The sequence below is a fragment of the Pimephales promelas genome, chromosome 16, assembly GCF_988280905.1.
Source record: "Pimephales promelas chromosome 16, fPimPro1.hap1.1, whole genome shotgun sequence".
NCBI classification, from domain to species: domain Eukaryota; kingdom Metazoa; phylum Chordata; class Actinopteri; order Cypriniformes; family Leuciscidae; genus Pimephales; species Pimephales promelas.
The window spans coordinates 15,963,881-15,980,078 of record NC_142784.1 but is presented as its reverse complement, the minus strand read 5'-3'; the positions used below and the strand labels follow the sequence as shown (position 1 = coordinate 15,980,078).

The window sequence follows — 16,198 nt, the reverse complement described above, 5'->3', positions numbered from 1 at the left end:
ACCCGGGGTGAAAACTCTGGAAAGGGATAACGAGTGACCATGACCAATCACAGGCGCCAACTAGACTCACGTGACCCCAATCGAGCCCCGCCCACGATACTTCTCGAGTGCACGTTCTCGAGCACATTTAAATGTTCTTATTAATCCGCAGTGCCCTCTAGAGGACGCAGCACATTAACAGCAATTCTCTGCAAGAGTGACCTAATTCAGAGGATTTGGCTAGCCGAGGACATGAATCGACTTTCTTAATCACCTTTTATTTTTAAGATGGCCATGAATATGTATTATGAAGCAATAAATGGCGCTGTGTTAATTAAACGAAGCACTGTTTGTTATATGTTGCATTGGCCTAATGCTGTACTGTATGGTGGAGAGGAGACTGGGACTAGTTAGTTGTCATATTTTGTATATGCACAATACCTTAGTGTCTTGGCTACAAATAATAAGCTATTGCCCAGAAAATTAATGTCGCACCCCGACATTACGTGAGAATACCAGGGCTGCACATTTTCAAATTATATAAGGTGAATTGAAATGCCACAAATCAAAATTGAGTTATTAAAACCATTAGGAACCACCAAATTATTCACAAAAAATATTCTCTCTATATGCATGTAAGGCCAATATTTCAATGTGCTAAATTAATCAGAGAAGAAAGATGAGGTAACTGTAGGAAAACCTATTGAAACTTATGTTTATTAAACCATAATCCCTGTGCTAACCTTCTATTAAAAGCAACAACTTTACATTCCAAGCCACAGATTGGTTTCTTGTATTTTTATTTTATTTTATTATGTTTGGCTTGCATTTTAAACATTATGCACACAAAGAGGGTTATACCCATGTCGTTTGCTCATTAGGATTAGATATATGGCAAGATGTATAAAATGGCAGATTAAATACAGTTTACTATGTCAGTTTACCATGTATAATTATGTAACCTTCAAACTTAATTTTAAAGGCATTTTAACTCTCAGAAGAGCACTTATCTGTCTAGAGCCAACACAAAAGTTATGGCTAAAAACTTTTTTGTATTCTATACAGACAGAACACCATTTTGTTCAGAACTTTTATTTTTAGCAACCAAAGTTTAACATTTATATACATCAATTTATATGTGCCAACAGAAGATCTAAAGCACCTCCAGAGCAGATTAATGCTCTTTTTCATTAATTGGGCAGTTTTGTCTTAGTATGAGTTGCACCGAGATTTTCAGTCTCTCAGGCATAATAAGTTGGCCTCCAGTGTCACCATGGCCACATTTCAGCAGAAGTTTCACCCTACATAATAGTTGTGATCAAGCAGATGATGATCAATGTGAATATTTTGGTTCTTCAAAAAGTGTCCCAATGGAATCTGCTCATCATTTATCCACTGGCGAGAGCCTGTGTGCTGGGCTTCTGAAGCTGCCCGGTAGGGGCAGTGAAGTCCCATGGTCTGCGGTCCTCGGTGAAGCCATAGAGTTTCCTCAGAGCCACACGCGCGGCCTCCTCTTCGGCTGCCAGGACGGTCTCACCCGGACCCTGAGCCAGCAGCTTACGGTCACTGGCACAAAATAAGAGATTATGAGAGATTTGTTTTTTAAAAATAAATCAAAAGAGACCAGAATAAATCCGACTCAACCCTGAAATGACATCAGATTGTTCAGAGTAATCAACTTCATTTACAGACTGAAGTTAATAGATCAGGGTTTATATATTACGCAGAGTAGTGACTATTACACCATTGTTTGTAAATGTTAATTTTCTGTTCTAACATTGGAAATTTATTCAGTGAAATGTGACACAAAGTGACCAAATAAATTGACCAACTGCAATTTATTGTTTTATCTAGGTGTGGGCGATCTAGGCAAAAATTTATTCACAATTCTATTTCTCAATAACTATATATAAACAACATATATCTGTAAAATTTCTACTGGTTAATCGTGTCTACAGGTATATTGCCCACCCAGTTCCAGTAATTGTATCATACCTGTAAAGCCCAACAAAATAGAGAGGGAGGACAGTACTGGCGCCAGCAGCCCGAATGAGGCGAGGCTCGGGTAGCGCTAAACTTTTACTGGTCAGCTCTTTAACCAGCAGCCCCATGGGATCAACCACCCTCCACATGTCAAACAGATCTTTCCCAATCAGCTGAGTCACCAGGAAATCCTGCAAAAACAACACCCAACAAACAGATGGATCAAACTTTAGTGCACAGACAAAGATTAAGGCATATTATATATGTAATATGATATATATGATTAATAATAATAACACATACATACATGTACTGTATATACACAAGAATATTATATATGAATATTATATACATATATATATAAATTACGTAATTAGAAATTTAATTAGTAAATAGTAACTACTAACTAGTAACTTTAATAGTAACTTTCAAATAAAAATAATATAATTAATATGATTAGTAATTAAACATTTATACATTTAATCAAATAAAAATAAAATCTAATATATAATAAAATATATTTATATATAATTAGTAATTATTTAATTAGTAATTAGTAATAATTATTTTAACATAACATTAACAAAATATAAAATATACATAATATAAAATTATATATATATAAATATATATATATATATGAAGAGTTCAGATGCAAAAGAAATTTTCTTCTTTAATGATGATTTTTATCAAACTTGCATATTTAAGTTCAGTAATTTCAATTAAATTACAATTAATAGGTAATTATCATTGCCATTTAAGTGAAATTACTGAACTTATATATACACGTTTGATAAAAATCATCATTAAAGAAGAAAATTTCAAATGGCATTTAGAGGCTTTTGCATCTGAACTCTTCATATATTCACACATAAATAAACAAAAACTTTTGTTTATTTATATATACATTTATTTATATAATTACTCGCATCCAACATTTTTTGTTTATAATAGTGTGTGAATATACATATAATATATATATATGAATATTATATAGATATAAATTACATAATTAGAAATTCAATTATTAAAATTTTGTTAATTAAAATTAGTAACTTTCATATAAAAATAATATAATTAATATTAGTAATTAAACATTTATACACTCATTTAATAATAGAAATATATATAATAAAATATAAAATAAATAATTATATATATTTAGTAATTTAATAAATTTAATATGTTTTTTTAATTATTTTAACATAACATATAAATACAATATAAACACAATATAAAATATAAATAATAAAAAATTATATATATATATATATATATAAATACAGAAATTATTCATATTTTTAAATTATATATATATATATATATATATATATCTACACATAAATAAACAACTTTTGTTCATCAATTTGACAGCACTAATATATTTATATATATACATTTATTTATATAATTACTCGCATGCAACATTTTTTTGTTTATAATAATGTGTGAATATATTTATATATAGGATACAAATAGACGTCAACAACAACAAATGAGAAAAAACAACATACAATGTTAACAGTAATGGGACACTTGTCTTACCCTAATGAAAAGCCCAGCTTGCACAGGCCCGCTGCTCTTCTCCAGAGCCCCAATCACAGCGAAGAACGTTCCTTTTAGGGTGTCATCGGGAACAGGAAACTCTGCACTCATCGTCAAATCCTCCACGGCAAGCTTCCGCGCGACATCACACATGACCTCTGACCCCGTCAGGTGGTCTACAACAGCTGCCACACCCTCCTCAGGCAAGCTATGAAAGCTGCCCCTGCACCAGTCACCAAGGAAACCCTGTATATAACAACTGAAAGGTAATATCAATTTCATTCCATTTTTTCCAGTATAAAACTCATCAAAATTCTCACCTTTGTGAACTGTTGACCGTGCACAGACAGCTCGCCGTTGTCTTTCAGGTTGAGGGCGGTCATCTCCGAGTCAAGGCCCAGTGCTCGCCTCCTCTCCTCCTCAGAGCGAAGGTAACACGAGCTCACAAACGCAGTCTTCAGAAGATCCAGAGAGAAACTCTCCTGCAGGCGGGCACCGAAAGCCTCCACTTCAGCATGGTAATCAAAGTTCGGCAGCTGGGAGCTGATGCGAAGAGAAAGAAAAAGACGGTTAAAGCAATAAAGGTAATCTACTATGCAAGATATATATATATATATATATATATATATATATAGATTTTGACTGATATTAGCATGGAGATGTTGTAAGTTATCAGAGGAGGCACTCAATGCAAGCCAAGGCCTCAGATAATCTCTCTTCTGTCTCTCTCTCATGTGTCAAATGCGAATTGTGAATGATTGTTTTCTGAAGTCAAGGTCAGCAGGCCTGGGAAGAGTCTAGGGAGTCAGATAAAATGTTCCCAACTAAAAAAGTTTATTATGTGATGTTGAAGAAGAACCATGTGGATGAAGATAAACCGGAAAGTACAAATATGATAATATGAAGTAGGAAGCCTTGTGATAATCGGTTCATTTGTTTATCCAATCACTTTCAAAGTCTTTGTTCAATGATTAACAAATATGTATATGTCTATACTGAATAAACACTCTGTTTTACTTAGTGCTCATTTTTGTAGCTCTGAGATATGTTGCGGTTGTAAGAGAAATGGGCTGTTAATAATTTAAAGGGATAGTCCACCCATAAACGCTTTAGAATTTTTACAAACACAAAAGAAGATATTTTGAAGAATGTCGGAAACCAAATAGATTTGATTCCCATTGGGAAGTCAAACTGGCTACCAGCATTCTTCATTTTTGTTTTTTACAATGTTACAATGCCAAAGCTTTGTGTTTTTTTTACCATTCGATAACAGAATAAAGTTAAAAATTTTGTTTTTTGTTTATAAATCATTTCATGGTATGGCTACATTGTATTTGGTAAATTTGATTGGGAAATATGAACCAAAATAGTCTTTAAGGTCAGCTGCCCCTTTCTTTCAGATCGGCACTCACATTAAGTGTTTTTAAACACTTAATCGCATTAGCATTTAATGGGGTATAGTAGTTGTTCGTGTAGGCTATTAAACCTGAAGGGTTTATTTCACTGTTATTTAACTGTGGTTCTAGTGTTGTGTTTTTAGTCTTGTCTTTATGTGTTTTAGATATTGTACAGTACTTTGTTCAATAGTCAGTTGAGTAAAAGTGCTTAATAAACTAAACTAAACTAAAATATCTACTTTTTGGTTTCAGAGAAGAAACCACGTAATACAGGTTAGGAACAACATGAGGATGAGTAAATGATGGCAGAATTTTTATTTTTGTTTGGACTATCCCTTTAAGAAGATTTATCAATGCCATTCATGCATCACATGTACTGTGTCTGTGTAGCATCAATTTTATTTTTCACAAAACAACATAGTCTAGGTCTCTAATATTAAAATGTAAAAATAAATCATATGACTATCATGCATTCTCATGACGGAAGTCTACTTTAAGACATTCAGAGAAAATCCTTGGTTTAATTGATGGGAAATTATGCAAAATGTGCTGATGTCAGCCCCCAACAAGATAAAATGACTGAACGGAGAAAGAATTCATCTGCAGCTTTAGTGGTCACAATGCAAACCAATAAAATGAGAAGACAAGATACTAAATATCACAACAATCTCACTTTTCTATAAACGCATTATTACTTGTGCTTATCTTGATAATTACAGTTAAATAACTGGCTGTGTCTTAAAACCTACTTAGCTGTCTGCCTAGACAGCATTTTGGGCATCACAAATACGCCCTAAAGCGCCTAACTATACAGCCTAGGCAGGCAGCTGAATATGATTTGAGTCACCCACAGCCAGAGAGTATCACAAGTGGCCTTGGGATGTTCTACTGACCGCGGCTTTGGAGGTGGAGGGCCCTCCATTTTTCTCTTCCTCTCCATAATGAATGTATAAGCCTTCATCCATCTCTTTTTCTCCCTGACGTGTGTGAGCATCACTCCTCTGGATACATGATGATAATGAAGAGGTAATACAGCGCGACTCACGAGCGCCCTGCACGCCGCCATGACAGCCGCGACCTGGTGAGCGACTGAAAGCGGAAGAAAATGTCCACAGCGCCCCACCTGGCCGGAGCACCGGGTTTGTGTTTTATTTTGGCTGGTGACCAACTGAACATGCCAAGAGAGTAATTAATACTGACCAGTATAAGTTGTGTACTGAAGTTTGTTTGTTTTTTCACGTTCACAGGTAAGTACAAATTCTTTAGGAAAAAACTTAGAGAAGATTGTAAATTCAAATGCTTTTCTCAATGCGTTTTATTATTATATACTTCTTTTTATATTGTTATTTACCTTTTTAAAATCATCAATACGCCAATTGCTTCTTAGTTAAAAAATACTGTGGCAGTAGCATGATATTTAAAGCCATGAATAAGCACAACACTTTCAAATTTCCAGTGGTTATTGCTAACCAAAACTATTACAACTAAAATTTGGTTTTGTTGATTGAAATGAAGCTGAAAGAATATAAAATATAAATATTAGGAAAAAAAAACGTGTTTAAAAAACATGTATTAAATGTTTATAGAATGAAAAAAATAACAAAAGCACACAAAACGTAATTTAACATGAAAAAGAAAATATTAAAATAAAATTATATTAAAAAAAATGTATAAATACTAAAATAACTGATAAATTCATTTTGGAAAACCGACATTGCTTATACTTTATCTTCAGAAATTAAACACAGACACAAAACTGAAACAAATCCAGTAGATTAAAAGCAGGCAGGGCAGAATGTAGTTCACTACTGTTGTCATTTATTCAAATAAAAGCATTTGTAATTCAATGTTTATGGCTCTGTGAGAGGAAAACTGAATCTGTCTCATTTCAGTAATATCCTGCAGAAAAGGTTGTAGCAGAAATGCCATATGGGCAGTTTTACATAAATAATGACAAGGACTAAACTCACACATACACTAACAAGTATGGTTTCTAGGTAACATACATATGTACCTAAATCACAACAGTCCATAAATAATACTATTATTTAAAAATGATGCATTTCTCGTCTGTGATATATCAGTGTGTTCGATTCCATTGGTCTTTGTAGAAGTTTACTTAATATTGTAATCATCTTGGCTGTGTTCGCCAAAAAGCATCGTAAGCCTAAATTCATCGTAGAGACCATTGGTGGCAATTGTCCTACAATCAACTTAAGCTTACGATGCATTTGGTAAATGCAGTCCTGTATAGTAAACCTATGGAACATATTATTATTACTGCCAAAGCTCAAAGACACGTGAAGTAATATACATATATATATACATCTAGTTCAAGCTTGGCTATGCAAAAAACAAAACTCAAACACAAGAAAAGGAATTAAAAACATACAAAACAAAGAAAAAGAGCAGTTGTACAAATTAAAATAAAAAAAGGGTATAAATACATATTTATAATAATAAAATAAAAATAGACCCAAACTTAAACACAAAAAGCCATCCCTGACTTTACCGCTGTTGCCGTGAAGAAAAACATTTTAGCCATAAAAACATTTGGCTGAATTTTGACACATTGAAGCAGGGCAAGGTTTTCATTTCGCCCCTCCCACATTGTAGAGTCCATGCGGCTTTAGCGACGGAACCAAACCCAGCTGTTGATGAGCCAGAAAGCTACAGTAATGGAATACATGATCATTTCTCGCTTGGCTCTCTCTTTGTTCTCCTCCTCTATGAGCTGCAAACGCCGATTCAACTTGACAATCTGTAATGACACAAAATCAAAGCAAATAAAAATGATTAAAAAGCAATACCGTTTAAAAGATTGGAGGCAGTAATATTTATTATTTTCTCCTCCCATGTCAAAATGACCCGAAGCATTAAAACAATACTTCATTTTTTTGTCCAGCGAGCTTATATTGTTTCCTACTGATAATATTTTTCTTTTCTTTTCTATTACATTTTTTGGAAGATTTTTTGTTCTGTATTTGTGTTTAAATGTAACCCCTTCATATCTGAGTGTGGTCTGCATTGTCACAGATTGATTTTTATTTGGATTTTGGACAAAAACACAAACAAACATTGGCCCATTATACCATTATATGCCCGTTTCGTGTCTAAGGCCATCAATGCGTACTTACATTTACGAGTCATTAAATCATGTTTAATTTGGACTTCTCTGTGCATGCTCTTTGAGGTGGTGACCATAGACCTCCATTATATGACTGACAGACAAGAACGGTTTGACCTAAAAATATCAAAATTGAAACTACTGTGGAAACAAAGACACCTACATCTTGGATGCCCTTGAGGTAAGCTAAAACATACCAAAAATTAATTTCAAAGTGAACTATCCCTTTAAAATTTTGTAAAATAGAAAACAGCTATTTTAATTTGTAAAAATATTTCACAATACTACTAATTTTACTGTATTTTTGTTCAAATAAATGCAGTTTTTTTTAATGGTAGTGCATTTAAAAAATAAAAAATCTTAAGAACTGCACACTATCAAGCATATAGAGTCGTTTTAAGAGCAGAATAATACCTGTCTGCGTAGAGAGGTGGCGTCGACAACAGCCATGTCATCTGCTCCTCCCTCTAGAGTCGAGTCCAGCGTGGCCAGCGCATACCTGTCAGAGACATCATTCATCTCATGAGACATTGAGATTGGATTGAGAGGAAAGGGAGAAAAGCAAAGCCAGAGAATAAAACAGACGACAGGGAAGAAATGAGAGGAAGAGAAAAGAGATACCTGTTGTCATGCTGGGGGTTAGAGATGGTAGAAGCCCCTCTGAGAGATGGCTTGCTGAGAAGCGGATACGGAGAAAGTGAAAGAGGGAAAGGACGAAAGAAGACACAAACAAACCGACAACTTTAATAACACGCAGATGCGCTTTAGCTAATATTTTAGAAATACATGTTGCAGGGGGTCTTTGTCTCACAGACCCTGTCAACATTTCATTTTTATAATCAAATAAAACCTTGCAAAAGAAATAATGATTTCATGATAAAGCAGCCAAATGCACAGATGTAAACACAAACATCCTTTTTCTTTCTCATTTTCAGAAGGAAAACAGAGCAGTGACTTTTATTATGCTGGTTTTACATAAACCTAAAGTTGAGCTGAGTTTAGTTCTGTCAGTGGAGCTGAAGTTAGTCAGAAGCCAAGCACAGGAAATGACCTCACAGATACAGGTATCCGTGGAAACCAAAATCAAAAAAAAAAAGGAATGTTCCGGATTGAATACAAGTTAAGGTGTATCATTTTACAGTGTTTGTGGCATAATTTCATTTTCAATAAAATAAATAATAATAATGAAAACAGAATTAATACATATTTGGGTCAGTAAGATTTTGAATTAAAAGAATTAAATTAATCAAAAGTGACAGTAAAGACATTTATAATAATAATAAAATATATTTTTCAAATAAATGTTGTTTTTTAAAACCGTTGAATCATCAAATAATCCTGAAAAACTCAAATATTAAGCAGCACAACTGTTTTCACTATTAATAATAATAATAAATGTTTCTTGATCATCAAAACATCATAATATAATAGAATGATTTCTGAAGGATCATGTGACACAGAAAACTGGAAAATATTATATATATATATATATATATATATATATAATTATTTTCTGTGATAATTACGCCACAAATGCTTTCAAAAGAACTTCACTTTGAATGGACCTGAACATTTCTTTAAAAAAAAATATACACCAATGCCACAAACCCATGTGTAAATTAAACTGAAATTTTATAGCTCATGAAAAAAGGAAGGATTCAAAGAAAAGAGTAAGAAATAAAACCCCAAACAAAGAGGCAAAGGAAGAGGGAAGCAGTGTGTCCACATTCAACAGCAAACAATACAGCGACAAAGCTGTCATCTAACAAACTTCCTCCAAAAAACTTAAATATGCAGGGTAAGGGTTCTATAGTTTGTGGTTAAAAGCATTACATTTTAAGGAGGAGTGTTTGACTGCCAGTGCAAATATGCTTAGTGCATTTCCTCACCTAAACAATTTGTCATGAATCAATGACAGAAGAATGTCTACAAGTCGTGGAGGACTTTGTTCCTTGCTTAATCTAATACATTAGTTTAGTTACTCTGTGAAGCAACATCTAAATGAGCCTTTCAGGGAAGATTCAGGGGTCTGATGTCAAAGGTCACCTGCGCTGGTTCTCGTCCAGGACCTCCAGGACCTGCTGGTAGGCCCGGCGTGTGGTTGACTGGATGAAGGAAAGGACACCGTGGGCGCTGAAGAGGTTAAACCCATCCTCGGCACCACCGAGGGGAGCCATAGTGCGCAATGCAGCGCAGGGGGAGGGAGTCATACTGACCGCACCACAGAGAGAGAGAGAGAGAGAGAGAGAGAGAGAGAGAGAGAGGGAGATGGAACGAAAGAACAAGAGAGGACAAGTAGAAGATAGAAGAGAGAGAGAGAGTGTATGTCAAACAAATTTAAGGTTTCAGAAAGAAGGAAATCAAAGTAGAAAGAAACAGAGGTCGGATAATGGAAATAAAGACTACATTTCATTGGCCCGGGAGAAATGGAGCGATGTCGCATATGATGGGCAACAGCCTCACCATATAAAAATAAACCTACAACCTCAACACAAACACTTCACCAAGCTCAAACAAGCAAACTCTCTTCGTTTTAACAACACCAATAACACAAAGCAGTGTCTGAGCATCACAACCACAAGCCTCAAACGCAGATACACATCAGGCTAACAACGAGGCCGTTTACTAAAGCGTAGAATCCATCGCCACTGATCCAAACACACACAACTTCACCTCTGAGATCCTAACAGCAGTCTGCCTTAAAAATAGTGCACATCAGATTAGGTTAATCTCATGCAAACATGTCCAGGACACTGACCACATTTTTCAGAAAGAAATGTCTATGGAGGGACCAAAATGTTTTATTATTGTTGTTATTATTAAAGGGATAGTTCTCCCTAAAAATGAAAATTCTCTCATTGATTACTCACTATAATGTCATTCCAAACCCGTAAGACCGTTCTTCGGAAGACAAATGAAGATATTTTTGATGAAATCCGAGAGCTTTTATAGACTAACGTTATGCATGTGATGCTGACAAAGGTGCCGGCCAATACGGAGTAGAACCCGGAAGTGATTCAACGTGAACAAGAGAAGAAATAGTTGAATAAAGTCGTTCTTTTGTTGTTGTTTTTTTGCACACAAAAAGTATGTCGCTTGCGGAGCACATTATAAGATTGAACCACTGTAGTCTCATGGACTATTTGAACTATGCCTTTACTACCTTTCTGGGCCTTTAAAGTTGCAATGACGTTGCTGCCTATAGGTGGTTCAGAAACCTCACGGATTTCATCAAAAATACCTTAACTTGTGTTAGGAAGATGAATGAAGGTCTTACGGGTTTGGAATGAGGGTGAGTAATTAATAACAGAATTTTAATTTTGGGATGAACGTGAACTATCCATTTAAGCACATTTGTACATGCGTTATTATATATATATATATATATATATATATATATGTGTGTGTGTGTGTGTGTTTTGTTATATTAAAATACATATTTACATTTAATAAATATTTATCATATTTTTTATTATTGTTTTGTACTATTATTTTTATATTAAATATATTTTAATATAAATATAATTTTTTTAAAGCTAAATATAATTTCTTAAATCCGTCTTTTGATTTTAAGGTGAACTGGACATGTTCTTGATAGATTTAGTGTGATTATTAATGTAACAGGTTTATAAAGTTTATTGCTGCTTTTGTCTATTGTCACTTGTTATTGGTCAATATTATTTAAATACACTAGTCTAGCATTTAAAGTTTGGGGTCAGTAAGATTTTGGAAGTAAGAAGTCCCTTATGCTTACCAAGGCTGCATTCATTTATTTGATCAAAAAGTTCATCTCTATATATATTAAAATGTTTTATTTCTGTGATGGCAAAGCTCATTACTAGTCGTCATCATTACTCCAGTCTTCAGTGTCACATGATCCTTCAAAAATCATTCCAAGATGCTTATTATTATTATCAATGTTTTAAAAACAGTTGTGGTGCTTATTATTTTTGGTGGAAACTGTGATGCTTTTGTTTCAGGACTCTTTCAGAATAAAAAAAGAACAGCATTTTCAAAACATAATAAATGTATTCACCGTCACTTACTGATAAATTTAATGCATTCCTGATAATAGTAATAAAAAATAATCAAACTGACCCTAAACTTTTAAATGGCATTGTAAATATTATATTTCAATTATGTTAAAATGTCCTTTTTAGTCTAAATTTAGAGTAAAGTTTGATAAAAGACAGTTTGGCTGATGGACATGACATATTTAGATTAGTAGCAGAAGCCATTCACGTCTTAATTTTATTGGGGTCTAGAAAAAAAAAAAAAAGAGGTGCTGGTCATTGGTGGGTTTAAGCACTTTTATTAACAGATCAGCCAATCAGAAAACATCACGTCAAAACAAGCCAACAACTGTTTGGTTGAAGGAGAATGACTGATCTGTTAGTTTTTTTAAGTACAAACCCTCAGTGTGAACAGCTCCACAATGCAAGGAGTGGCCATTCATTAGAGTACAATAGAGTAGAATAGAGCTGTCAGGCATGAGGGAAACTGACTGACAAAGCAACTCCAAACTACACTAACCACTGACCAATACCACATCACAAGCTGTTTATATTGCGATCAAATTAGTTTTAACCACGACTGACAGGTGTGATTGGGTCACACATGTACATGCAATAATAACATGCACTGACCTGCAAAAAAAGCACAAAAGCCAAACTAAAAGGGCTTGAAACTAAACAATATCCATGCATGGTTCTAACTCACCCCCTTTGAGTCAGCATCACGAAGGGAGAAAGAGAGACACCAGGGAGGAGGAAAAAACATAAAATGGAGTGAGAGGGCCATGTTGACAGGGCAGAGGTGAAACGAAAGTACATGTGTGTGTGTGTGTGTGTTCGTGGCTCTGCACTCACGTAGAGTCGTTTCTGGCGAGCTGGCCATTGTGTTGCACACCTACGTTCTCGCTGACCGTGCGCTCTCTACGTGCCTTGGTTTGCGTGCGCACCTGTGTGAAGAAGAGAAAGTGGACAGGTGTTCCTCCTCATTTTACTAAACCCAAGCCGTTCACATCACACCGCTCACATCTGCACAGCACAGCCCACATCTTGCTAAATTAAGTCTGTCCCACTTACTTCTTCGCTAGGCTGACTTGCAGAGATTGCCTGCTCCATTTCGTGGAAGTCGAAGGGCCGTTCGTTGAGCGTGAGGACCCGGGGTGGCGTCCTGAGGGACAGTGTTGACTCCAACGGGGTGGACTGGATGATGTCCAAGTCTCTGGGATATTGCATGTCATCACTGTCTCCTACATAAAAAGATGAGTGACCGATCAGATATTCGTCCACTCTGAAAATTGGTGTGTGTGTGTGGACAATTCGGTAACACTTTACTTGAAGGGATGCGCATAAGACTAACATGACACCTTCATAATCATGACATGACAGTTTTATGCATGTTTGTGACAACTGTTATTAAGTGTCATTTGCTCAATTATGACGTTTAATGCAAATATGACATTGTTTGGGATGTCTTTGTTATGAAACCTTGACATAAACTAATACATCATAAACTGTCAGTGTCTTTGTCATGACAACTTGACATTACTAAGACAACACAACCAGTCATAAATAACATGACATAGCAGATTAATTATCAAACTTAAACTACCTAGCTTTATTGGTTAACATTACATTAAACTGTCAGGTGGTTGGTTTTGACATTGCCTGTCATGAGGCCATTATAACTTTTTAATGACAAATTCAATATGTACCACTCCATTTGAGGTCATGGAAAATATTCATGACTCAGTTATAATGGCCTCATGACAGCCAATGTCAAAGCCAACCACATGACAGTTTGACTTAATTTAATGTCAAGTTGTCATGACAAAGACACTGACAGGTTATGATGTATTGGTTTATGTCAAGATGTCATAAAGGCATCTTAAACAATGTCATATTTGCATTCAAAATATCATTATTGAGCGAATGACACTTCAATGACACCGCTTCAAGTAAAGTGTTACTGATAATTCAAATGAAACAAACTGCCTAGAAGAGAAATTCACCCTCATTTCGTGCCAAAAATCTGTAAGAAGATATTTTGTGCTTTCCATCTCGTACCTGCCACTACGATTCTCTCGGGAACGTGCATCATTGCCGTGCGGTGCGTGTCCCGCTCTGGGAGTTCCTGCTCTTCTGAGCTAAACGGAGCCACTTTGAGCTGCTCGGGAATGCGCATTCTCTGACTGATGCCCTCCGTGTATTCCAGCTCATAGTGGATCCGGTTCATCTCCGCCATCTCGGCTGTGGGAGAGGGGAACGCCGCTCCACTCATCTGCAGGGAGAGAGGAGGATGGGTGTACAGAAAAATACCAGTCAGCTGTGATGACATACTTACACAGCATGTAGATTACAGAGTCAAACAAGATTCCAAAGGAATGTGAACAGAATTCCTATTGGAATCCTGTAAGAATCAAATATGATCTTACTGGAGGTATACATATTTTTTTCTAAATATAAAATAAATAAATAAATAAAAGATGCTGGAACAATTGGATATATCGGCAAAAGTCCATACCAATAGTTTTTGGATTTATTTGTAATGGTAATGGTAACATTTTACAATAAGAGTCCATTTGTAACATTAACGAAGGTTAATAAAAGTATTGTTTATTGTTAATTTCAACATTTACCAAAACATTATAACATTTTAAAGATGTATCTCTTAACATTAGTGAATGCACTATGAATTAACATGAATGATCAAGGTATAATTAATATGTATCTTTAAATATGTATGGTTCAGTACTGTTTTAAAAGTTTTGAATTAAAGTTCAGATTTATTTAAAATTGTCGGTTGATTAATTGGTTATCGAACGGCGTTGTCCAACCTATTTATCATTATCGGTAAAATCCACTATCGGTCGACCTCTAATATTGTCTTATACTTTCTTGTACAGCGCTGAATAATGTTTTAATTCTAATCTGAAACATTAGAAGCTTTAAAATCCAGAAAGAGTTATTTGTAGAATTATTCTTATACTATTATAGTGTTTATTAATATGAGCTTATATTTTTAGCTTTTATTTTAATTGTAGCTTAAGTTTTATTTAATGGTGTCATTTTTTTTCTTCAGTTTTTGTTAGTTAGTTGCCAAAGCAACATCTCTTAGGTTTAAGTTTTTCATCAATTATGTATTGTTCGTTTTATTTCAATTACCGAAAACAATGAATAGTTTAATGATAACAACACTGTCTCTAAATGATCTGGTTTTGTTGTGCTGAAATTTAAGAGGAAAAAAATTATATATAAATCCTAATTATAAGAAAAAAAATACATTGAAAGAATCCTGCAAATCATGAATCCAAATCTCACACAACAAAACCGGAATCACAAGTTGTCCAACCTGGTCTCTGTGACCTTTACCTCTAATACAAAGTGAGCTCATAAGTTTGCTTATAATGCTACTAACTATATTATTTACACTTATGTATTACAGATAAATAACCAATCCAGCCACTATCATCCCAAGGCTAAACTGAAGCACAGAAAGTAAAGCAGCTGTCATCTTCAGTGTGTTGTGGTTTGATCATGAGACCAACTATTTCAGGAAGAGAAATGTCAATGAACACCACGGGCAGCTCCTCAGTTTAGTCTCTTAGTAAGTAAGCATACCTACTGAATGAATAGAAATAGATTATGTTTCAGAAAATTATCCAATAATAAAGTCAATATGGACGCTTTTGGTTTCCTTTCATTTGTGAGCAGCCGTAACGTTACTAAAGTGAAAACACCTGCTGTAATATTTTGTTTTGAATGTGTGGGTGGATCCGATCACCCCAAACAGAAAATACATAATAACAAGGTCAAATACTTTATAGTGCCACATTTAGGCCAAGATATATATATAAAAAAATAACTGTTAGTGAAATCAATGAATGATGAGTACATCGGGGCCCTAAAGTAGCTACATCAATGACAGCTGATCAATAAAGGGCTAAAGCATGATCAGAAATCACATCACAACTCATTTAGACTCATACCTTCACCGAGATCAGATCCACCGACGGATTAGACACGTTAAAGTAGAATGTTATTCGTAAAATCAGCTTATTCTGAGGGTTTTCAGAAAAAGAGAATCATCCCGCACTAGTACAGCACAGACCAGCTCAGCTCAGCCCTGACCAGACCCGCACCGCCGCAGCGTGAAGCGG

General features: G+C 34.9%; 2 protein-coding genes across 5 annotated transcripts; both read right to left on the bottom strand.

Annotated features, from left to right (window-relative positions):
* Positions 1–1,055: 1,055 nt before the first annotated feature.
* mrpl44 (mitochondrial ribosomal protein L44) lies at positions 1,056–6,010 on the bottom strand. The gene is made up of 5 exons (XM_039669880.2): positions 5,798–6,010; positions 3,828–4,050; positions 3,508–3,753; positions 1,975–2,153; positions 1,056–1,545 (listed from the first exon to the last, which is right to left on the bottom strand). The coding sequence occupies exons 1-5, from the start codon at positions 5,968–5,970 to the stop codon at positions 1,368–1,370; spliced, it is 999 nt and encodes a 332-aa protein (XP_039525814.1). The 5' UTR covers positions 5,971–6,010; the 3' UTR covers positions 1,056–1,367.
* A 690-nt stretch (positions 6,011–6,700) lies between these two features.
* On the bottom strand, positions 6,701–16,198 carry mffa (mitochondrial fission factor a). 4 transcript variants are annotated; one of them, XM_039669781.2, is made up of 8 exons: positions 16,028–16,198; positions 14,106–14,319; positions 13,119–13,288; positions 12,900–12,991; positions 10,078–10,242; positions 8,653–8,706; positions 8,446–8,530; positions 6,701–7,665 (listed from the first exon to the last, which is right to left on the bottom strand). In XM_039669781.2, the coding sequence occupies exons 2-8, from the start codon at positions 14,317–14,319 to the stop codon at positions 7,534–7,536; spliced, it is 912 nt and encodes a 303-aa protein (XP_039525715.1). In that variant the 5' UTR covers positions 16,028–16,198; the 3' UTR covers positions 6,701–7,533. The 4 variants fall into 4 exon arrangements, with proteins under 4 accessions (XP_039525715.1, XP_088977211.1, XP_039525717.1 ...); XM_089121085.1 differs by lacking the exon at positions 8,653–8,706; XM_039669783.2 differs by lacking the exon at positions 10,078–10,242 and having other exon boundaries at positions 16,028–16,197.